This window comes from Colossoma macropomum, unplaced genomic scaffold (genome assembly GCF_904425465.1).
Source record: "Colossoma macropomum unplaced genomic scaffold, Colossoma_macropomum, whole genome shotgun sequence".
NCBI classification, from domain to species: domain Eukaryota; kingdom Metazoa; phylum Chordata; class Actinopteri; order Characiformes; family Serrasalmidae; genus Colossoma; species Colossoma macropomum.
In genome coordinates, this window is record NW_023494803.1 from 34,275,220 (window position 1) to 34,299,484 (window position 24,265).

At 39.2% G+C, this 24,265-nt stretch overlaps 1 protein-coding gene across 3 annotated transcripts in view; it reads right to left on the bottom strand.

The window, feature by feature from the left end:
- Nucleotides 1-23,599, bottom strand: part of zgc:103755 (uncharacterized protein LOC449988 homolog) — a 62,908-nt gene extending 39,309 nt beyond the window's left edge. For 2 of the 3 annotated variants that reach the window (XM_036593143.1, XM_036593145.1), the window contains exons 1-6: nucleotides 16,121-16,224; nucleotides 15,151-15,297; nucleotides 13,868-14,007; nucleotides 13,538-13,631; nucleotides 10,599-10,760; nucleotides 10,368-10,486 (exon numbers count right to left, since the gene is read on the bottom strand). In XM_036593143.1, the coding sequence (XP_036449036.1) occupies nucleotides 10,368-10,486; nucleotides 10,599-10,760; nucleotides 13,538-13,631; nucleotides 13,868-14,007; nucleotides 15,151-15,297; nucleotides 16,121-16,160 (702 nt within the window). In that variant the 5' untranslated portion in view covers nucleotides 16,161-16,224. Of the gene's footprint in view, nucleotides 1-10,367; nucleotides 10,487-10,598; nucleotides 10,761-13,537; nucleotides 13,632-13,867; nucleotides 14,008-15,150; nucleotides 15,298-16,120; nucleotides 16,225-23,438 lie in introns of those variants that run through there. The other variant, XM_036593144.1, reaches the window with a different exon arrangement.
- Between the last annotated feature and the right edge of the window lie 666 nt (nucleotides 23,600-24,265).

The window sequence follows — 24,265 nt, forward strand, 5'->3', positions numbered from 1 at the left end:
GCATTCTGCACTCAAGTCCACGGACATCTCCACATAGCGAGGCAGTGTTCCACTACCAGTGCAGCATGGCACTTGATCATACTGTCTGTACTATTAGGTTGATAGCAGAGGCTGTTGCCTGAATATTGGACACCCTGCACTCTCTCCCCCATTCTGCAATGCGCTCTGACAGCTCCGGAGCTGGCAGCAGGCGGCCGAGATGGCCAGAAGTAATGTGTTGCGCTTGATGTTAATTGGGCAACGAGATTAAGCCTCATACCCAGAGAGAACCTACGGGTGGAGGAAAAGAAAGAAAAACAGAGTTACAGTTGGGTGGCCATTGCTGCAGCAGTCGTTAAACATGAGGCAGAGTGCACCCAGGCAGAGCAGGCCATTTGCAGCGCAAAAGGGCCATTTAAGGTGCCTCCTCTCCGCAGAAGAGGCTGAAGAGGGCTTTGTGCACTTATTTCTTTCAGGAGGATGCCATTTTCCATCATTAGACGCATGCAAATGCTCTGCTCAAGAGAAAGGGAGCATTTTCAATTTGTAATGCTATGATATAAATAAAAGTCCTAGCCACAGGCTGATGTCCTCCTGCACATGGCTCTATACATCAAGTGCAAGAGCTCCTGGTGGAGCATTTACAAAACACTGTTGCTAAGGAGATCCTTCTTACACAGTGTCTCTTTTCACACAAAGCTGCAAATTGCAAGGAAATGCTGTTCTATATGCACATACACACGCGCGCACGCACATATTCACTATAAAGCAAGCGGAGCTCACTTTGATGTTTTACTGCAATTTATCAGAAAACTGAAGGAGGGTTTTCTGCGGGTGCTGACCGCAGGGCTGCACAATATGAATACAAAATACCAGCACTGATTATATTGCTACATATTGCAATTGCAATACACACTTGCTAGTCACTTCATTAGGAACGTCTGCACAGCTGCTCAGTCATACAACTATCCAACCAGCAAATCGTGTAGCAGCAGCAGTGCAGTGCACGCAATACTGCAGACACGGATCAAGAGCTTCAGGTAATGTTCACATCAAACATAAGAATGGGGAAAAAAATGTGACTTTGACTGCAGCATAGTTGTTGGAGCCAGTCTGAGAATTTCAGAAAGTGCAGATCTCTTGGGATTTTCATGCACAACAGTCTCTAGAGTTTATAAAGAGCAGAAAAAAAAAAGAAAAAACATCCAGCAGGGACAAACCGGTCTAACTTTTGCTCTCCCAGTACTGATTCCAATTCCTGAATTCAGGGTATCAGTGGAGAGTGCACTGATACAATGTCAGTGCTAGTTTGTCTTCTTCTTCAATTTAAAATCTGTATAGTAGAGTGATAGGGCAAAAAATAATATCATATCACTTTAATACATTTTCACAATGCTATCTGAATGTCACAATATTTTTTTTGACATTTGATAAGTTGGAACTGACAAAAAGAACCAGTGGTGCCAGGTTTAAAAGTATTGTCAAAAAAAGAGTACAAATGATTTTTATTCCATATTTCACATATTGTGCTGCACTAAATCCAATTAAACAGGACTAATTATGCTCCATTTGTAATGAAACATTCAGGTAGTCAGTGTTCTAGAAGTACTTACAATATCTATAACAATAACAATAAATATCATCATACTTCCTACCACTACTTTATACTTTATAGAATGTACCGTTAAAGTTGAACAGTTTATTCCAAAATATGACATATCTGTTTAATGATTTTTTTTGTAATTGGGTTTTTAAAATGAGAAGCCTTGGATATGAATTTCATATTCAACCATATTTTTTTTTATTTATTTTTAGGGCTACAAAGTCTAGGTGATCGAAATCACTCAAAAATCTGAAAGCCTACACTAAATTGATTGTAAATTGAGGTGAAAATAAATACTCACTGAAGAAGCTGATGTGAAGCAGAGAATATCAGAAAAGCTCTCCTTCACTGAGCTTTTATTTTGACTCACTGTCACGCTTTGTTTATAGAGGGGCTTTTATTTTGAATGGAGAATGTGGAGTTTGGCCAGAATTGTTTGAGTTGACAGGAAGGCTACAGTTACTCAAATACCCACTCTTGTCAACAGTGATGATCAAAAAAGTAAGGTTGAAACCCGAGGGGGATGGGCTACAACAGGAGAACACCAGGTTCCGGTCCGAACAGCCAAGGAATCAGAGACTAGAGTGGGCACAGGCTCACTAAAACTGGACAGCTGAAAACTGGAAAAACGTAACCTGGTTAGATTAAACTGGATTTCGAGTCAAACTCATGTCATGAGTATGATGACTTGAGACTCAACCTGACAAAATCAAAAAAGACTTGAGCCAACTTTGATCTGAAAACAAAAGACTCAGACTTAGACTTGGTCTTAAACCTAATGACTCAGAAAGGCTTGAGACTCAAAGTAGAGAGGCTTCTAGATGCAGGTAGGAGTCTGGTATAGGCATGCTAGAACTGCATCAAATGCAAATTTCATATACAGCAATGTCATCAAGTGTCTGTTACTATGATGCTTGGCTTATTTTATTTCAGAAGACAAGTGAAGCTTGAGAATTCAAGTTCACCTCTATAGCCTAGAAAAGGTTTCAGCAGCATTAATAAGCCCTTGCTCAGCATCTAAACTCCAGTCTTACTAAACTCTTCAGGCCAACTTCTTTCCTCATAGTAGTTAAACAAAAGAAACAGTGCTCTCTCTGTTTGAATGACTAACAGCTTCTGCAGTTAAGACAAGCGTAACATTCACCACAAAGCTGAAGATGACTTTATTCACCACATTATGGTGCTCCTGCTGCACTATTTAAGGTGGAATGGATAATATGAATACGTCGACTTTAGCTTCATACTCTGACCACTGTTTTGATGTCTTTTCTGTAAACCTCATTCAGTGTGGTCATTTTGGTTTCTGTTGTTTGTTATATAAACTCAATTCAAACTAGTTATTTTTAGTTTGCTGAGCAAGTTTTAATGCTGAGATGCCTTTTATTTTAATCATTTGGCCCCAATGCTCTCAAAAATAATCAAAAATGATCTTAAACTACATTTTTTTTCTTACTAAGTTCCCTAATACTTTGAAAATTATTCTCTTGTGTAGATACACTACTCTTTGTGTATCCTACTATATCTGTTATGGGTACCCCTGTACCATGGCTTCTGTAATTTATTAGGAAAGCTATAAAAAAAAACAAACAAACAAACACTTAAATTGGCTATTTTTTCCATTGCCACTATTCTTGATGTCCAATCTTGAAATTGCATTCAATTTGATTTACTTGACTCAAAGATTTAGACTTTTACTTGCAACTTAGTGACTTTTTCCAATTCTGACACAGTTGCTGACCACGTGCCCCTTATGGTTACAATTTATCCATATTCTAAAGGCTAGTTCCTACATGGTAATGCACCTTTTCACAAAGCACAAGTCATCTCTAACTGGTTTCTTTAACATGACAATGACTTTAGTATATTTCAAAGGCCGTTTCACCAATAGGGCACCTTTGGAATGCGGTAGAAAGGGAGATTTGCAGCACAAATGTGCCGCTGAAAGTGATTACTTAAGGCAAATGTGTCCATGTGGGCCAGGACCTCTGAGGACTGTGTACAGCACCTTGTTGGATCCATGTCATAAAAAAAAAAATTAGACAGTTTTGAAAATTCAGGTTGTACCCAGTACTAGAATGGCTAAATCCTGACAAAATGCCCAGCTAACTTGCAATAGATTACAAATGCATTGTCGAATGCAGCAAGGCTCTTGTTGGACTACATGAATACCTTGATTGGTCTGAGTGCTCATTTGCAGCCTTATGCGTTATCAGTGCAAACGATTTATTGATCAGCACTTGTTGATTGTGGCCATTTCAGAAGTCTGTACAATGCCATGAAAAAGTACTTGCCTCCTCCTGGTTTCTTCAATTTTTGCATATTTGTCACAATTAATTCAGATATTCAAATAAAATTTTATATAAGACAAAGGCAAACTGAGTTAACACAAAATACCATTTTTAAATGATTATTTTATTTATGGAAAGAAGTGAGTTATCCATCACCAACTGGCCCTGTGTGAAAAAGTAATTGCCCACTTAGTTACCCAAGCAAGCAATGAACCAAATTTAGTTGATAATTGGGATCAATTAAACTAGACACACACAGGCTTGATTACTACCAGCCCTGTTGACTCTAAACATCACTTTAATATAACCTTTCCAGGAATATGAAGTAGGTTAAAAGGTCTCAACAAGCAGCACCCTATGTCACGATCAAAAGAAACTACAGAAGGGTTTAAAGGGTTACAAAGCCGTTTCTGAGGTTCTGGGACTACAGTAAATCACAGTGAAAGCCATTATCTCCAAAAGGAGACAACTTGAAAACTTCCCAGAAGTGGCCTGCCTAGAGCACTGCCTACAGCACAGCAACAACTCACTCAGGAAGCCAAAAAAGAACCCAGACGAACAACTAAGGAACTGCAAGCCTCACGTGCCTCAAATAAGGTCAGTGTTCATGATTCCACCATTAGAAGTAGACTGGGCAAAAACAGAACCCATGCAAGAGTTGCAAGGCTAAAACCACAGCTTTCCAAGAGCAACATAAAGACCCATCTCACATTTGCCAAAAAACACATTGATGAACCTTCCAAGCCTTTTGGAATAATGTTTTGTGGACTTCTGTAGAACCTATTGAAAGACAGCGTTCCTATTATGTCTTGAGTAAAACTACCACAGCTTTCCACAATAAGAACGTCACACCAACAGTGAAACACGGCGGTGGTTGCATGACAGTGAGGATGCTTTGCTGCCTCAGGACCTGAATGACGGAACCATGAATTCTGCTCTCCTCTAGAGAACATTACAGGAGAATATCCAGTCATTAGTTTGTGATCTGAAGCTCAAGAGAAATCAGAGTAAGTTTTCGCAGTCGCCTAGTCACAGTCTTGCCTTGAACCTCATTGAGTTGCTATGGCAGTACCTTAAACGGGCAGCTCATGCTTGAAATCCCTCCAGTGTGGCTGAATTAAAGCAATTCTGCAAAAACGAGTGGGCCACAATTCCTGTAATGTAAACAATGTAAAAGACTGCTGTAGGAAGCCCCTGTTTGCAGTTATGGCTGCTCAAAGTGGCCCAACCAGCCAGTGATTAAGTTTAGAGGGGCTATTACTTTCTCACATGGTTAATGTAGGCAAAAAAAAAATCCTTCAAATTTTTGATATGATCACGTAAACGGATGTAAAACAGTAGAAATCAGGAGGAGCAAATACTTTTTGATGGATGGTGGAAGCGCTGACTGACAGAAAGATATGCTGATTTAAATGCCACCATGCTGACTAGCAGTGTCCTTCGGCCACACTGTCCAAGCCAGCTATTCACCATTCTAAACTATTGCCAGAACTTTGATAAACACTGTATTATTTGCTTAAAAGTGGAAGAATTGGGACGTGCAACATTTTGCGACTGACCTACAGATATACAAGTTGACCTGAAAACCAGTCGGCTGGTAAAAGTAAACATAAAGAAAAGGCTTATGCGCATTACTCTGTGAGCCTCTCTCTCTCTCACAGTCACACAGATGTAGACACAATCGCAGACACGCTCATTCATCACTCCCTGTACTCCCTGTGAAAACATCACAGCTTTCTGGTTGGCAAGCTGAAGCAGTTTGCTGTTGGGATATGATATCCAGCAGATAAGGTCCAACTGAACTGACACAGCTACAACAAAGTCCTAGTATAGACAGCCTGAAATGAAACTGCTATTGGCGTTCTGTATGATAAAGTAACAGAATGACATCTGATCGCAAATCCAACAGCATATGTAATATTACAGAATTACTTAGCCCAAGTGCTGAGCACAGGGAATATGTACCGAATTTTTCCACTCTATTTAGACAGTGACATTAGGTTATCTGCGACTAATATGAGGTGAGAACGGCCACAGCTATTGATTGAGTCTTCGCTTCATACTGCAGCTGATGATGCACTGAAAACAGGGTCATCACACTGCAGCACGCTGTCAGCCGAAGCTTAATTCAGTTGTGAGCGGAGTTTATGGTGCTAAAACATTGCCACACTGCCCCCAAGTGGTGCCATTCAGCATTACTGTCTGAGGACTAGAACTGCCTACTGACAGAATACTTAAGTATGTTCAATAGATCTATTTCCACAAATAAGTGCAGACACACATAGAATAGTTTACAGGGTGATTTTACGTATATTTAAACTGTTTCCATTAAGTTCTTAGATGTGTATTTGATGTTTAGGTTAGTATTTCCATAAAAATATGTAATGTTTTCCTCTGAGGTCAAATTCAAACATTTGTTTGATTTTATATACCAAAAATAGCCATAAATTATCCTCAAATGACATTTCCCAACCTCTCTTTACTGCTTAGAATTAAACAGACTGTGCCTTTAAGACTGATAAATGTAAATGAGCTGGCTCTGAGTGGCTGCCCATTCGAAATGCAGTCTGGACTGAAACACTCCTTATAACCTCAGTGTGACTGGGTGGGGCTAAGCTGCTGTAAGCTGAATAGGCTGACATATGTAAATGAGCTAGTTTTCCTGACATCACAAAAAACAAAACAGGATGTTGTTTCAGCTTATTTTGCATATCACTGCTGCTGGAACAAAACCTCATATCTCTATGTTTATTGTTTTTCAGTTTTTGTCATAATTTGAAAGTTGTCCATTACATTGTGTCTAAATTTCAGGATGAATGGACCAAAAGAAATGGCCCAAAATTATTTGGCAAAATGTCTGGTTCCATTATCTCAAATTAAGAGTAAAGCATGTTTACTCCTCCTGTGAAGTTATCATTTTAGAGATATGGTTTTGTTCCGACAGCAGTGATATACAGGTGTATGGACTTTACAGAGCAGACAGTATGTTTTAAACGTTTACACACTACAAAACTCCTATTTCAAAAAAAAGGGAGGAAAAAAATTCAGTTTTCCATGATCTGGGCACTTCAAAGACTATTTTTTTTCCATTCTTTCCTGCATCTGTGTTCTTGTCGTCAAGCGACCCAAGTAAAGGGAGGAAGTAAACTGTTAATTAACCTCATGAGGAATTTTGCTGACAGTACAACTTGAGAGTTGAGGCCAAAAGCAATAATTAAAGCACAAGAGCATGAGGAACAAATCTTTCTCAACCCAGAACAGGCAGTGTTGCATGAACAAAGCACACTTATTCCTCTGTTTATTGAGTTGCCCTCGATAGTTTTTCTTCCTATATGCAATGCCACCTTCATCTTTTCACTAAAGGCAGCATTCGCACCCTTATCCCACTCACCAAGTCATCTGGCCACTATATCAGCGCTAGCGCAATGTGTAATAGGCAACAGACACATAACTAAAACTGTTTATCATGGCACAGGGCAACATAAACAATAGCTGGAACAATGTTGTAACTAAGCTTAAAACTAGTAGTGGGCAAGATTCTAGTCCATGTGATGCCCCAGTATTTCTTCTTAAGGCATGAGTTTTGTTATGATCTATATAACAGTATGACACAAATATGTGCTGATCACACAGCATACAAACAAAGGTTATTCCATTTAGCTGAATGGCTTAGTCAGGCCTGTCTCTCACTGTGCAGTCAGCTGTAGTCTGACATTTGAATGTGAAACAACATTGAGCACAGTTTTTGCTGAGCCCAGAGAAGCTGGTACATGCTTACCTACAGTTGCAAGCAAAATTTGGGCACCCCTGCTCATGTCTTCTACAGAGAACACACTTCTGTGCATTTTAATACACAATTACTGTTTAATTGCTGAATTCAACTAATTGGGGAGGAAAAAGAAAACATAACATGTAGCCAGTGCAAAAGGTATGGCACATTTTGTTTTATTTTTCTTTCAATATGTTAAACTCAAAAATTGTGCACTACAATTTGCAGAAAAGGGTAGAGGTGGGTAATCCAGGTCCAAAAAGTAAAAACCCTGGATTTTGTTCCAACTGCTTGACTTCTCTAATTTGCTTAAACCCGCAGCAAAGGTGTTCAGGCAGTGGGAACAAAATCCTGGGGAGGGTTTTTACTTTTTGGACCTGGATTACCCACCTCTAGAAAAGGGTCATATTTAAGGTTTGTTTTTTTTCCATAGAGGATTTGATTTAACAATACTTAACATTGTTTGTAACTTACTTTCACTTCAAATCATCAAAATATGTAATTTGACCAGGGTGTTCAAACTTTTGCATACGACTATATAAATACCACATCATTTTCTATATATCCTGTTATGTTTTTTAAGCATTTTGCACAATAAAAGTATTTTAAATTTACTTCAACTGTTGAATATGGTTCTTATTAAAACTGATGGCACATTTCAGAACCAGAAGCCAGTTAATTTAGAAAAACAGATTTTCTTAAAGCTAAACTTCATATATTTGGGGAATTTAGAGGCCTTTCTCTTAGAAATGCACGCAATGTATGGAAGAGCATTTTGTAACATTGGTTGTGTTTCAGACCCCTTTCCTGAGCACCCTTTGCAGGTACATATTCGAAGAGAACTCAGAGAAAGGACGTGTCTTCTGAGGATGTTTGTGAATCATCTACTATAGTCATGAAGTCTTCACCAGTGTAATGTTGATTTTGCAAAATCTGACCCAACGAATCTCCTAACTCAGAAATGCAACATCTTTCAATTTTAACAAAACAATCTCACAAACAGCAGTTCAAGCATCAAAAACGTTTTAATTAAAAGTATGTTTCAATTTAAATACTTAACACTTTACTGTGATATAAACCAAAACTGTCCAAAATTGTAATTGCACCATGATATAAATTTGTGGCCAAACCGTCCACTGTTATTTTAATCTATTTGACTAAGAAACTGTTGCTTCACTTTTGTGTTTGTTTATTTACACTGTCACCTCTACTGAGCCACATGTCTAAGTGACAGGATATGCACTTTACGTCCTCAGTCCGACACCGCGATCAAAAACCTCCCCTCGCTGATGATGATGGACGGTGGCAAGGAGAGTCAGAAGACTTATGTCACATACAAACATGATTTAGGAGTTTGTCTGAGTGAGGAACTAGCCTGCTTTCAGCAGCCGTAGCACAACTTGGCTTTCGGACAATAGTGCTAACAGAGCAAACCGCCCACCATGACATGGCACGGAAAAACCTGACGTTTCATCTCTCTGCTTGAAGGCATCCATGAATACAGGGTTTGCGTTTTACAAAAGGGTAAATAATACCAATAATTACCATCCAGAGACTGTGGCATCATCTGTTTGAGCGGCTCAGGACCCCTGGCTGTAGCGCTTTGCGAGTGTAAAATGAGTTTAGGAAAAGAAATGAGCATGGCTAATTTAACTTCATGCCTGTGGGAGCAGGCTGAAAGCGAGAAAGAAAACCCAGCCGTGTGTGTGTGCATGCGGGCCATCTTTAAAGAGTCCGATAGCGTGTGGGTTCTCTTAATACCATCACTGCTACCCCAGAAATCTAAATATGAAAGAGGGTATTTGGATAAAGCCGGTGCACTTGGTGCCTTAGGTAAAAATACTGCATGCTGGGTTCTTACTGCATCATGTATCAGGAATGGAGCATAATATACAATTCCAAGAATGCTTACAATATGATGCTTATTTGGGACAGAGAATGTATATTTATGCTATACCTAGGGCTGCAATATTCATCATATTTTTACAGTAACCGCAATATGGGTTACAGTGATGACAATGGATCTAATTACCATATATGTGGGCAAACTGACTTAATTACATAGGTGGGAATGCAGAGGGATTGACTTAACCACTCTGCTATAAATTCAATCACAAAGCGCAAATATGCACAGTTCAAAAACTACTCTGTCCTTAACTAACCTGTAAAAATGTTTTGTATATGATGACTATTTTCACTGTCATAAATAAAATGTGGGAAGCAGTAAAGGCTACTGTCAAAACAAACCTGTATTAACATAAGAAGTTTTTTAACTTATTTGTTTATTAATTTATTAAACTAATCAGTCCCGATTTAATTTAATTAAATCAAGTGAGCTGGTGGTCGAATTTAATAAATCATTAAGATTGCTGGGGGCATCCGCGAGTAGTGAGAAACCAAACGTCTCATTGTAACATGGTATGTCCATTTGTGTAGTTTTTTTTGTTTTGTTGTTTTTCTTTTTTTTATTTATTTCTATATAATTTGAAAACACCAGCTGCCCTTTTACACTGTGTCAAAGTGTCATGACAATTAAACCAATAGAAATGGTTCAAAATCTAGTTACACTTTCATTAAAAGTTAAGAGTGTTTTTTTTTTTTCCTCATCCTGTAAAATAACATTTTTGGATATACAAAGTTTTGTTCCAACAGACTATGTATGAAAATGTGCATGGTGCTCGGTTAAATCCGGGCAGCTCCTTTTTAGAGGATGTGTATCTGTGTGTACCCTGAATGCAGGATTGGCTCCGAGCTCCAGCAGGCAGCGGACTGCAGAGGTGCAGAGGTTAGAGGCAGCAATGTGCAGGGCAGTGCCAAAGTCGAAATCGCTGCAGGTGGCGTCCACTTCTGAAACACAACAAACAACACAAAAAACATTACAGAGTTCCTCTTTTGTTTGTAAGAGTAATTTTTGGCGACAGAATTTGGTCATTATTGCTGCTCTGTAACACTCCCTCACCTCCTGGCTGGCTCGCCTGCAGCACAACGCGGATGAGAGGTGGAACATCGAAGTATGCAGCATAGTGCAGGGCGTTCATGTTGGTCCAGCGGCTGCGCAGGGACGGCTCGGCTCCCAGAGATAAGAGCTTCCGGGCAAAGCTCGCCGCATTCTCTGCATCACCTACACATACAGGCCATGTACACAACTGAGCCCTTTCAAAGACCTGGAGCTGGTGGCAGTAAGAGGTCCAGCAAGCTCTTAACCCTTTAAGACTAAAGACTAAACAGGGTATATCTTAATATTTTGGGGTGCAACTTGGTGATATATTATTATCAAGTGCTCTATGTAGTCTAATTCAGCACAAACTCCTCTTATCAGATGTGCCTGTTATTTAACAAAAACATTCAACATAGAGTTTATGTAGTGCAGACTGGGCCGGGGATTTGATGTATGATGCACAGTGATGGATTAAATGCAAGATCAATTGCAATTTTCAAATCGCAAGAACTGTAGTTTTAATTATATCCTACACTATTCTACAAGTCTTAACCAGGGAAATTTAACTTAATAACACAGAGCTTGTGAACTGGCAGGCTGACATGACCCTACATTTAGCGTTCAAGTCTCAAGTCCCAAAAAAATGGATGTGCTGAACTTCGTGGTGAGAAAAAGGCCTTGAGCTTAATTAATAGAATATAAATGCATTTAAATCTAAACTGCAATACTGGTCACAAAACTCTAAATTATATCACCAACTTATTCAGCCTTAGTGTGTTGATCGGTTGTAAAGTTATTAAAGTTTAAAAACAACATGTCTTGTGCATGACAGCAGTAGCATGTTTGGTCTTAAAAAGTAGCCTGTTGAAGAAATTTCCCAGTATCCTAAACGTATTTGATCTGCCTAAACAGCTTTGGTGTCTGAAGTTTGCTTCTTTCATTTTGCACTAGAGCTACAAGGCTAATATAGTTAACAAGCAATGGAGGTTTATATGTCACCATAGGCCTGTTCCATCATGACAGTTAATTGTCGTACCATTGTAACAGCCCAGTCATGGTAAAAGTCATATCATCATTCATTAATTGATTCATTTCACAGAAACCATAGGAGGACAGCAGTATTTCCCATAGATGAACATAACTGAACTTTAAGGCCCAATCCCATTTTACACCATGCCCCTAACACTTAGCCCTTACCCCTCCGTTTGCGCGTTCACGTCTAGAGATGGGGTGTCCCTGATTTTTTGTTGAGATAGAGGGGTAGGGTGAAGTGTTAGGGCTACATGGCCCTCCAAAAGGAAGAAAAAAAAAAAGAAAAAACAGCAAGATGGCTGCGCAAGTGACCAAAGAAACCCACAAGGTGAGTATTCTCTGTTAAAAAAATCACAATAACCATTGGATTGTCTTAGTTTAATGTGGTTTCAATGTATTATAGTCCTTTTCTTCATGATTAGCATTAAAAATCACTAGTAGTACGCTGATGTCTCGGTAGCTAGCTAGCTAACTTTCCCGTTTCACCTGAAATAATCTAGCAGTATTGACGCCTGAAGTGCCAAGGGTGTCACTGCTGCTCCATTTAAGGTGGAACGGGAAAATCTGAATTAGAAGCTGGTGAATAGCTGACTTCAGCTTCATATCACTGAAGAATTAGGGGTGGGTAATAATAAATAATTATTGCATCCCCCCCCTCTTTGAAGGCATATGATGCCCTAAATGTAACTAAAGCCCAGCAGTGAGGTTGCTGAACTTTACCCTCCTCTGCTATCACTGTAGACTGGCAGTAGAGTCGCCTACAGAGCAGCGCTAGTAGTCTGTTAATGAAGTACGGTTCTTTTTTATTTGATGGGTCCCATTTTGTACGGGAAGATTTCAACCACTACTCGTTGTAACTCAGTTCCAAGGGGCAAGATGACACTAGATGAAAGGTGAAACAAGGGGTAGGGGTAAAAAATAAGAAATGGGATTGGGCTTTAAACATGCTTGGTAGTGTTTACAATAATATCACATTTATTGTACCTAACATTGATGAGACTGTTTCCTAAAAAACTAAGGTGGTGAACATGCTCAGGGCCCTTGGGCACTCTGTGGTAGGCAGATGTTATACATGTACAAAAAGCTTCCTATCTTATTCTGTATGTTTTAGAACATCTTATGACCACAGCATTAGGTTCCAAACATTGGCATGTCTCAAATCTTGTGCAGCTGTCCATCAGCTGAAAACGATTTCAGACAAAAAGGCCTGAGGCTAAGTGGCCACAGACAAAACAGCCTCAGACGGTAAAGTCTGTGTGTCGTTCACAATTCTGTTCTTTCTTACTAGATTAGTAACAGTTTTGTGGCCAAGTAGTGTAACTGTGCTATTATTATGTTCTTTTACTCGACAAAGACTAAGCCTTAACTCACAATCTATTACTGTGATTACCTCCGCAGCCACTTCAGTGCTAGGAACCCTCATAAAATTACCTTGCAAAAATTGTGGAACTAAAAAAGTAAAGGTTTTTTGATTGTTTACCACGGTTATTGACCACCGAGATAAGAGGATTCTGTTACTGGTGCAGGACAATATCATCATGCAAACAGCATGTCTAAATCATTACATACTTGCCAAAAGGGACAAAAGTGTATAGCATAGCTATAATCTTGAAGCCTCAATGCTGTACTGTACTTTTGTCTATGTTTTATAGATAACCGTATGTCATATAATGTCAGAAAGCAAATAAGCAAGTCTGAGATTTTTTAACAACTTGACACAGTTTGAGGCAAGTTTGTGATAATCAGCCTCGTAGCTGAAGTCCAAAACTACTGAAGCAACCTCTGGACACCAAACATGTCCTGGCTGTTTGACTAAATTTGGGTGGAAGGGAAAATAAAAACTACTGGTTTAGATATAAAGAGCACACACAAAAAAATCAAAAATAAAACACATTTTTTGTAGCACACTGAGTATGTGCTCTACTCACCAATGCCAGGTGCACCAGCTTTGCAGCAGTAATGGAGCAGGCTCATGTCAGTAAGCCCATCTCTGTCATTGACCCCACAGCCTCTCTTCAGAATCTAAAAAATGAAGCACATAAATAAACACAAATATAATGTTACAGCAAGCACCAACCACAAAGAGATCTTACACCTACACACTAACATACACCCACAAACATACACTTACACACACACACACAGACACACACGCACCACACAGCGCAAAGGATCAGTTTTCAATCTCCAGAGTATTAGGCACAGAATCCTGTGTGTATCTCTTCAACAGCTGCAAGAGAGAAGAGCTAAACACTCACCTCGTTACCTATGAGACTGATATTCTTCTGGACTTGGGGAACCCACTGCCTGAGCACAGCGAACAGCTCAGAAACTGTGGTCTGAGGGTCAAGCAGAACCTCCCTACACTGTGGGTCACCGGGGTCAAAGAAGGAGAAGTCTGCAATGGAAAAGAAACATTTCATTTCATCTTCAGGCTGTTACTCACTTAAATCTGAAAAAAAAAAATGATTAAATATGCATCCTCTCAATCTTATTGGTACTGATTAGCTGTCAATTTGCATGACTATACTGTATATATATTTTTTTCAGAAAAAAAGCCTGGCTGACACAACACTTTTTATACATTTTATAGTCTTTTTTATTTTTAAAGATGTTTTAATTGTTGTTTATCTTCTTTCCAGTTAAGCATTTTGGAAGCTTTGATAGATAAGAAGGATGGCTAGATAGACAGACAGACAGGTAAATAAGCAGATGCACTGAAAATATGATGTCTTGGCAAGTGAAACGGTCTTAAACTTAGTTGATATATCTAATTTTTCTTGACACTGGAAATATTCCTCTTTATGCTGTACTATAATCATTATATTGTAAATATTATTGTTTAACTATTTGTATAACTTCTTAACTTATTTGTTATTTAAATTCATTTTAAAACAAGTAAAATGTATAGAAACAAGTTAGGTAGATAGATGTAGATGTAGATGTAGACAGGCAGATGAGCAAAGGCGAACAACGTGAACAAAACACAGGTGAAATACGTACAATAAACAAAATACAGTAGCACAGTGGGTATTTGCAGAAAGGGGGACTACTAAATATGGGTTGATACAACAGAATCACAGAAATATTAACTACATATAACAGCAGGTAACAGTATGAACTGCAGTACTCTATGTGTATACAATTTATAAAGATTACTTGTAACTAATATAATTGATAGTGACACCCTAATCGATTTGACTAGACACCAATCTGGATATCTAAAGTCCTGCCAAACAGTTTTACAAGTTCTTCACATCTAAAGAAAACTGCTGGTGTTCAAACATTGCAGAACTCAAGTCTGCACAAATTAGCAGGAATCAATAAGCCTTGGTTATATCAAATCATAATCGATTGTTCAAGCGAGTCCAGGCAAGCTCGTTGATCCGTATTCAGTGAGACAACTTATTTGAATTAAATTAAACTGAAGTATAGGATTGAATAATTAGGGCTTAAAGGGTAAAATGATGAATCACTACTGATAACCATCCTACACATGACGCTCTTTGCCCTCTATCTACTGCATGCTTCAAATCCTTACCAGAGTCAGTGGGCATGGGTGCTGATGCCACCTGGTGAATAACTGGCCGAGCAGTGGTGTGGGACAGGACCCTGTACCTGTCCAGCACAGCTTCTCCTTCTGAAGACTCCCTCAGCACTTCCTCTTTAGTCATCTCCCCCTCCGCACCTAAGCACAGAAACACAGAGCGAGACAAACTCTTTACTTGGGCTGAGTGTGAATGAAAAGTGAAACATGCTTCAGTCACAAAGAAGAAAATATGTTCAATTTATTGTACTAAACATCAGACTACATTTGAGAAAAAAGGCTAATATTCACACTATATACTGCCTTTTCAGTTCATTTTCAAATAAATGTGTCCTTTGCAGCTGCATAAAAAACAATTCTGTTTTGTTACATGGTCTCAAAGGGCCATCTGAAATGGATAAGTATAAGTCAGGCTTTACATATATTAAAACATTTTGATGTAGGCAATAATAAATGCTCTAGGGGATTAAAGGCATCTTTGTAATGGATAAAGGATAAAAGATAAAAGCGAGGCCTGGTTCATAACAAACAGCTTTAAGTCCTTTCATATCTCCAAAGAGGAGAAAGACAAATAATAATCCTTAGTCACTCAACCCACATGATTTCAACAATAGCTGCACTAGAGGAACACACACAATAGTGTTTTTTTAATCAACTAGAAGCCTCAGAATAACTTCATATCCATTGTGAGGACCTGACATACAACTATGGGCCATAAAATAATACTACACCATGCCACACCTCTTAAAAAAGCCTAATTTGACAATGAAAATGAGACAACAAGTGAGCAACAAATAGAAAACAGCACAAATAGTGAGACAAAATGTTCTGAATTGTCCTGAACATTAAGTGAGACTAAGTGAGAAAGTCTTCTAAAAAACAAAAACAAGTACAGGAAACAGTGCAACCAGTTTCATACACCCCTGAAACTCCCCGACACCACCAAAACCATGCTGAAACTCACTGTGCTGGTGCCGCTCCATGGAGGCAGACACAACTGGCATTGCAAAAGATTTCGCAAAGTAAACTCCAAACTGAAATACAGCACGGGGGGAAGGTACGCTCCGATCTCCCTGGCCTCTTCTAATAAGCTCTGTGATCAGTCACAGCGAAGGAGCTATTTATGGCTCACTGGGATGCCTTTCCTCTTACACTGATACATTTTACTTACCCGCCAATAAGTATGGAAAATGTCCAAAGTAAATAAAAAAAATAATAAATAAAATTAGAGGATACAAGGGGAATGCTACATGCCCAAGGAAGTTAAATTAGGCAAGAGCTATTCACTAAAGTGAAGTAGCTTAACTGTACATTAACTAAGTGAAGACTACAGAGGCCCGAAGCAAAATGACAACTCTCGCTCTCTCATTACGGAGAGAAATTCCTGAGGGGTGTGGAACTCTAAGCCTATTCACTGGCATTGCCCTGGATTTAGTTCTAATTTGGCTCTGTGTCTGCGCATTGTGCAAAGTACCACACAATATCCCTTTTGACAGCAGTCAGTTTTAGGCAATGATGTGAACCAGAGCGTACCTATTGATTGGCTGTCTTTTCTGGGATTTGCACAGGGAGTGATATGACAGAGGGAAGTTTTAAGCTGGTAAGTTTTAATTATATAATTGTCTATGTGAGTTAGCAACTGGGCCTATCATGACAAAGAAACATGAACATATGAATGAACTAACCAAAATATTGACATTAAAGGGCCCATTTCCTCAATGCTTTTTTTTCTCGTATGTGTGCTTGATGAACCAAGAAAGTTCAAATTTATTTTTATATGACGATTTTTCAACATTTCTTTATCCCTTAGAACTACAAAACAGGCTCTGCCTTTAAGACTTCTATATATATATATATATATGTATATTCTGTCAGAACAAGACACTGTATCTCTATTTTCTATTTTTTTTTAAGAATTGTACAATCCAGTACTTTACACTGTACTATGAATCACATGATGAATGGATCGATAGAAATGCTCCAAAAGTGACTTGGAAAAAAAAAAAAAAAACAACAACAATTAACTTCCATTCAAAGTTGAGAATATTATTTCCTGTAAAGTTACCATTCTGAAGATATGAGTTTTTGTTGCGACAGCAACAATAAGCAAATAACCTCTGTTCTGATTGGCTGCCCTGTATTAGGCATCATTCAAAAGCAGCCTGGGCTAAAACACATCTCATAATTTCAACATGAAAGGGTGGGGCTAACCTGCGGTAGGCTGAATAGACGTATGTAAAAATGTATGTAAATGTATTGGTTTTTGCAAAACAGTGTATTTAAAATTGGCTGTTTTGCAGCTTAGTTTCCACATATGGACTGGAAAGTGAATCGTACCTTTAATAAGTTTGAGAATACCAAACTTTTTATTTTCTATTCTGCAAAAATAGTAGCCCAAACCAGAAATTTTCTAAAAGACATTCCACCTCACAGTGTAAACAACAGATGAGAGATGTAAGACTGCATTCTAACAGACTGTATCAGCCACAGAACTATCATTTAAAAACAAGCCATTAAGAAAGCAAGTACCGCCCGGCCGACACAGTAGCATATAAACAGAATCCTAGTTACTGAAAGGATTTAGGTGGCCAAGCGCACCTGTTACGTAAGCCCTGAGCACTAAATTGTGTATTTAGACCTCGCAATGTGTGCCAAGCAGCCTGTTTACTTTGGCTAGGCCTGAACAATATCTGCTGCTTTGTCAAATCACATTTATTAGCGCTCTGGATACAAGTCACAGAGTTTTATTCAAACCATGAGTAATCACAAGACTCCAACAGCTTCAGAAATAGTTTTTAGTAAGGCTCATCCATGTAGATGTGTTTCATCATCAATCCATAAAAAGACAACTAATCTAAATGTGCTAATCTCACTATCACATTAATCCCGATTCCAGGCAAAACTGATATCCTTCGCCTTGAAGAAAATCCTTAAATTGGCACTCACTCCAACATCTCCTTATAATTCTTTTAAAATATCACAATTCTAGGTGTATCTTGGTAAAAATGACTCCTCTGGGTAAAATGTGATTAGATATGCTGTTATTTGTCAGTGAACTTCTTCAATAAAGCAAAACTGCTGATGCACCGACTCACAGCTGAAAATAAAATGATAAATAAATAAATAATGAATGTAACTATATTTAGATCGCTTCAGGTTGGTGGTTAGATGACAGCTGCACCTGTATGACTGTATGACTGTATGGGGAGCAATTATCATGTTTAAAAGCAGCAGTTTGCCCAAATTAGAGGATGTTATGCAATCACCATATTTCAGTGTTGAACAGAGAAATTCAACAATCACACCAAAAGTATTACAGCATGCAAAGAGTTAGAAGTGAAGACTCAGTAATGTTATGCTCACAATAAACCCCACCACAATATCATGTACTGAAAAGCACAATCCAAGTAATTATGGGAAATTTGCAGAAAGCGTTGTGGACAGATGTTGTTGCGCCACCGTGTCACACTGGTCAGCTTCAAAAACAATTTCCCCTCATTTACCTATAAAGTCAAACAAAGAAAACTCCGCAACAATTTCTTAAAAATTAAAACTGAAATGCCTTCATAACTTTGGTACACACAAATTTGGCAAGACAACACATCATCTGAGCAAGGCAATTTGTTGATGGGCTCCAGTTATATAGTAAATTGGTGGATCACCTCTTAAAGGGACCATATTAAGGAAAATCTATTTTTCCATGCTTATTTTAAGTAAAAGAGTTAGAGGTAGCATGTTAAATGTTTTAAAGTTTCAAAGCATACTGTTCAGTCCCTCCAGTCCATACAGTGAATAAAATAAAATGCAAAAACTGCCCAATTTTTTTTTATGAGGTACAGTAAAGGACAGTCAAAACAGAGCTCACTTACATAATAATCTTAAAGGCATAGTCGCAAAAACAGCCTGTTTAATTGTAATGGATGAAGAGGAGTTACAAAAAAGCCACAGAAAAATTAAGTACCGCTGTTTTTGGTACACAAAACAGTAATAACTTTGTAAGCGGACAGCAGAAACAAAATTTTAAAAACAAAAAATATAGGATATAGGCCCTTTAATACATCTGGGGCTACTGTTCCATCCTTAGCTTAATAGTTACTCAGTCACAGTATTATACAAGTCCAGCTAAACCAGTAACTTCAGGGGTTTGTTGCGCAGCTGAGCGTTAAATTAAATGTGACTGCTCTGTCAGAATGAGCATGAGTCAACCTGATACGCAGCTAAACTGCTGGTATTCTGGATGTACCTTCAAGTAATATCAGAATCAGATCAACTGAAACAAAAGACTATATGGACACTATATAGACAGAAGTATTGGGACTGGCAGTAGAGGGTCGTACTAATGAGCTCAGTGACTTTAAACACTTTATGGCTCTGTCATACGATGCCACCCCTGCCACAAGTCAGTTTGTGAAATTTCTGTCCTGCTAGATCTGCCCCTGTCAACTGTAAGTGCTATTATTGTGAAATTGAAGCACCTAGAAGCAACAACAGCTCAGCCACAAAGCGGTAGAACCCACGAAAAACACACAGAGGGGGACCTGCAAGTGCTGAAGTGTCACAGTGTCTATCCTCTGTTGAATCACTCACTAAAAAGTTCCAAATTGCCTCTGGAAGCAACATCAGCAAAAGAACTGCACGTTAGGAGCTTCAAGAAACGGTTTCCACAGCTGAACAGCTACACGTAAGCCTAAGAAAATGCACAATGCCAAGTGTTGGATGGAGTGGTGAAAGCGCTGCCACTGGACCGGAGCAGTGGAAACTTATTCTGTGGAGTAACAAATCACGCTTCTCTATCTGGCAGCATGATGAATGAGTCTGGGTTTGGTGAATGCCAGGAGAACGTTACCTGCCTGACTGCATTGTGCCAACTGTAAAGTTTGCTGGAGGAGGGATGATGCTATGGGGTTGTTTTTCAGGGGTTGGTCTAGGCCCCTTAGTTCCAGTGAAGGGAAATCTTAATGCTTCAGCAGACCAAGACATTTTGGGCAATTATACAATTTCAACTTTGTGGGAACAGTTTGGGGAAGAACCTTTTCTGTTCTAACATGACTGAGCCTCAGTGCACAAAGCAAGGTCCATAAAGGCATGGCTGGATGAGTTTGGTGTAAAAGAACTCGACTGGCCCTCACAGAGCCCTGACCTCAACCCCATCAAACACCTTTAGGATGAACTAGAATGGAGATTGCGAGCCAGGCCCTCTCGTCCAACATCAGTGCCTGACCTCATAAATGCTCTTCTGGACGAATGGGCAAAAATTCCCACAGACACACTTCAAAATCTTGTAGAAAGCTTCCCAGAAGAGCGGAAGCTGTTAGAGCTGCAAAGGGGAGACCATCTCCATTTTAATGCCTATGGATTTAGAATGGGGTGTCATAAAGCTCCTGTAATGTGTATATATATATATATATTTATACACACACACACACACACACACATAAAACACCTCTATATTTTACCATATTGTGCAAAGTTATTGTTTTATAAAAAGCAGTAAGCATGCACTGTAGTGAGTTAAGGGGTCTTATGAGGCACAACCTGAAACAGAGGTCTTTATCCTGGTATGGGTAACACGTGACCTCTAATAGCTTATTGCTTTAATAAATGTTAAAATTCAATAACAATAGTAAATTTTACACAGGTCTAGTAGAAATCAGTTGTTAAATCTCCTTTTCTCAGAAAATCCCAGTCCACCCCTCTGCCCGTGTACTCTTTCCAAAGTCTGTGTACATCACTGGGTATATGTGTACAATATTCTTTTTATTTGTGTTACATTTAGTGCCTGTGTCTCCTAAAAATGATCAATTAAAATCTACCAGTCTACCACTCAGAAATGAACACTACTCATTGAAATGAACACCACCAACCGGACACTATTCATTTAAGTGTTTTTAATCAAATAATACTGCCTTAATTAAAACCGCAGCTTCCAAGGACACAGCAATTGAGTTTTAAACTTGTATCAAACTCTAAACCTCAGCTAATCTAATGACTATTTGCCCTGTAGGATTTAACAGGAGAGTATGTATTTATTTGGTGCTGCTTGTTTTCCTGTTTAGTTCTACAGCAGGTTGGAATGCTTCTATCAGTCAAAAGAGGGCGCCATTACTGTACATGCAGGTCAGTTTTGGATGCAGACGTCTCTCAGCCACCTGACATGCCAAACCACATGCTAACCAACTGCACCAAACCCAGCCTTCGACCCTTACAGACCGTATCTCAGGAGAGCCTTCCTAACTGTAATCCAGTAGCATAGCCTAGATCACAGGTTCCCTACCCTGGACCTGGGATACTCCCTGCCCTGCACAATTTCTGTGTTTTCCTGCTTTAACACACACACTTCAGCTCAGGAAAGGCCTGTTAATTAGCTGATACGTTGAATCAGGTGTGTTGGGAGCAAGGAAAAAGCCTAAAATGTCCAGGGCAGGGGTACTCCAGGACCAAGGTTGGGAACCACTAGGTTAGGTTCTTACTGTAATCTAGCCTCTGCACCTTATGAAATATCATAAAACAGATAATGGACAACCATCAGTTCACACCGTATCCTTTCCTCCACTACATTTCATGGAATTAGGGTAGCATTGTATATTTGTATATTATGTATTCCTTTTTATTTCTGTTCAGATTTATTTGTTAAAAGAAAGGTTCACTGACAAATCATGACAGGAACAGGTTCTCCCCTTACCACCAACAGACTTAATCAGCCAAGACATGTTTGGCGTCTCAAGTTCGCCTTTTCAGTGTAGGAGATAGTAGACTAATGTGGCTAAAAAGTAATTGAAGTCTACTTCACCTTTTTTTGGTGATACAGACTTCCTTTATCTTAGACCCATAGCTCCGGCGTAAAACTGAACATGTCTTGGCTGATCGATTACATTTATGCTAAGGAACAAATCTGCGCAAGTCTGATTTTCCAGTGATCCAATCCTTTTAACTTGGTTGGTTTATTCTGGCATATGACCATTTTCATGATTTTATTTGCTTTATATTTTACTACACAAAGACAAGAAGTAACCGATACAAATACGTTCAAACAGATTTATGGTTAAACAAGTCGTTTTCGTGCCCTGGTCTGCAGGTGAACGTGGTGAAAGAGTCTGGTTTATATTCATGTTATGACTTTAGCAAAAACAAGCTAAAAAAAAAAGTAGAAAACCTCTACCCTCATTTAGACCTGCCACTTTTGATATTAAGATCAAGTTTCAAGACGTTTAAACTGATGTTTGTCACTAAATAATTTGACAAAACTTGATTAACTGTGCTAGAAGGATTGAGCAAATGTTGTATTTTTTTTCTAAAATCTCTCTCTCTCTCTCTCTATATATATATATAAATATATCATCTGCAATCTGCATTATCTGAGTCATATATAGATAATGCAGATTGCAGATGATGCACTAATGCAATAATGTATTTACAACTATTTCCTGTAACAGCTTTCTGTGAGTAGCTTTTAGAGGCATTCGGAAGTCTGGTTCCTATCACCACCATTGTGAACAATTCTGTCTGGGTAAGTTTCTCTAGAATGGTGCATTTCACATAAAAACAACCTACAACACTTTGTTTACATCTTAATAATTTAATTATGCAGAAATTCTGAAAAATGCTGGCATTCCCCTTTAAGCTAATGCATCTAACCCCACATTATGAGACTCTTAATAGTGCACTCTGTCATACAGTACACAAGCATGTAAACATGGCCCAGATGCACGAGCTCAACACCACACAAGCATGGACTCTGTTCTCCAGGGTGTAAGATGACGGAATGAATAATGACCAACTGATAATGATATCAGATATGAAAAGCAGAGTGCATTAATATCTTACATAATACAGTTCACAAACACCAGGGTCTATAGGCCACAGCAGAACCGAGGAGGATCCGGAAGCTCCGGGTTAACTCTTACAGAGCTCACAGAGCAACGAGATGAAGTTGGCTTCCTATTCCTATATGACCTGAGGCGCCCCAATGTAACTGCTGCCGCTTTTTAAGGTGGAACGGGGAAATTCGGACATGAAGGTGGCGAATAAGAAGCTGCTTCTTCTTCGTCACAGAGCAGGTGTGACACACAGCCCTTCATGCAGCAGATGCAGAGTGAACTGGCTACAGCACTGCTATTGTAGAGGAACAGCAGTCAGACTCTAAAGCACCTGCAGCTCCGTTTAATATTTCAGCAGCTGAAGTTCAGCAGCCCTACAGCCCCACAGCACTAGCCCAGCTCAGCGCAGCTCAGCTAGCGAAACAGCCCAGACTACGAAAAATGCTGCGAGCGTCACACAAATACCTGAGCGTTTATCGGAAGGAGACCCAGTGTTTTTCTCGTCGGCAGGTCTGCAGAGCCGCTACAGCTGTCAAAACTGTAAAAACCCTGGTGAAGAGCATCATGAAGTGACGAATCTGCTGTTACTGCTCGCCGTGTTGTCTAACGCGCGCTTCCGGCATGCTGACGCACTTCGCGTCACCCTGTGCGCGTTCACGGTGCTGAGGAGAGGACAGTGCTGGAGAGGCCTCTACCTCTCTATAGTTACTGGGCTCTATAGAGGAATATGGTGTGTTTGTACAGTCTTTAATACAGAGTAAAATTAGCTGTAAGCTTCTTTCATTTATGAAGAAATATGACATACGATATATCACCTATATATACTATTTACACCGATCAGGCATAACATTATGACCACCTCCTTGTTTCTACGCTCATTGTCCATTTTATCTACATAGGTGCACTTTGTAGCAGGTACTATTTGGTTGGTGGATCATTCTCAGCACTGCAGTAACACTGACGTGGTGGTGGTGTGTTAGTGTGTGTTGTGCTGCTCTGAGTGGATCAGACACAGCAGTGCTGCTGGAGTTTTTAAGGAGCTGATAAAATGGACAATGAGCGTAGCAACAAGGACATAATGTAATAGCTGACCGGTGTACACAATATATTACCACCCCACTTCTGTTTTTCCACTTCGCCCCTTTTTTTTGACATTTTTGTATGTATTTATTAATTTTATTTAATTTGAGAGTCTCATTGCTCTTGCACTTGTGCTGCTGAATTAATGTGCTCAGTTTTTCTTTTTATATGTGATATTATTGTCGTTGTTGGTTGTACAGTATGACTTAAAT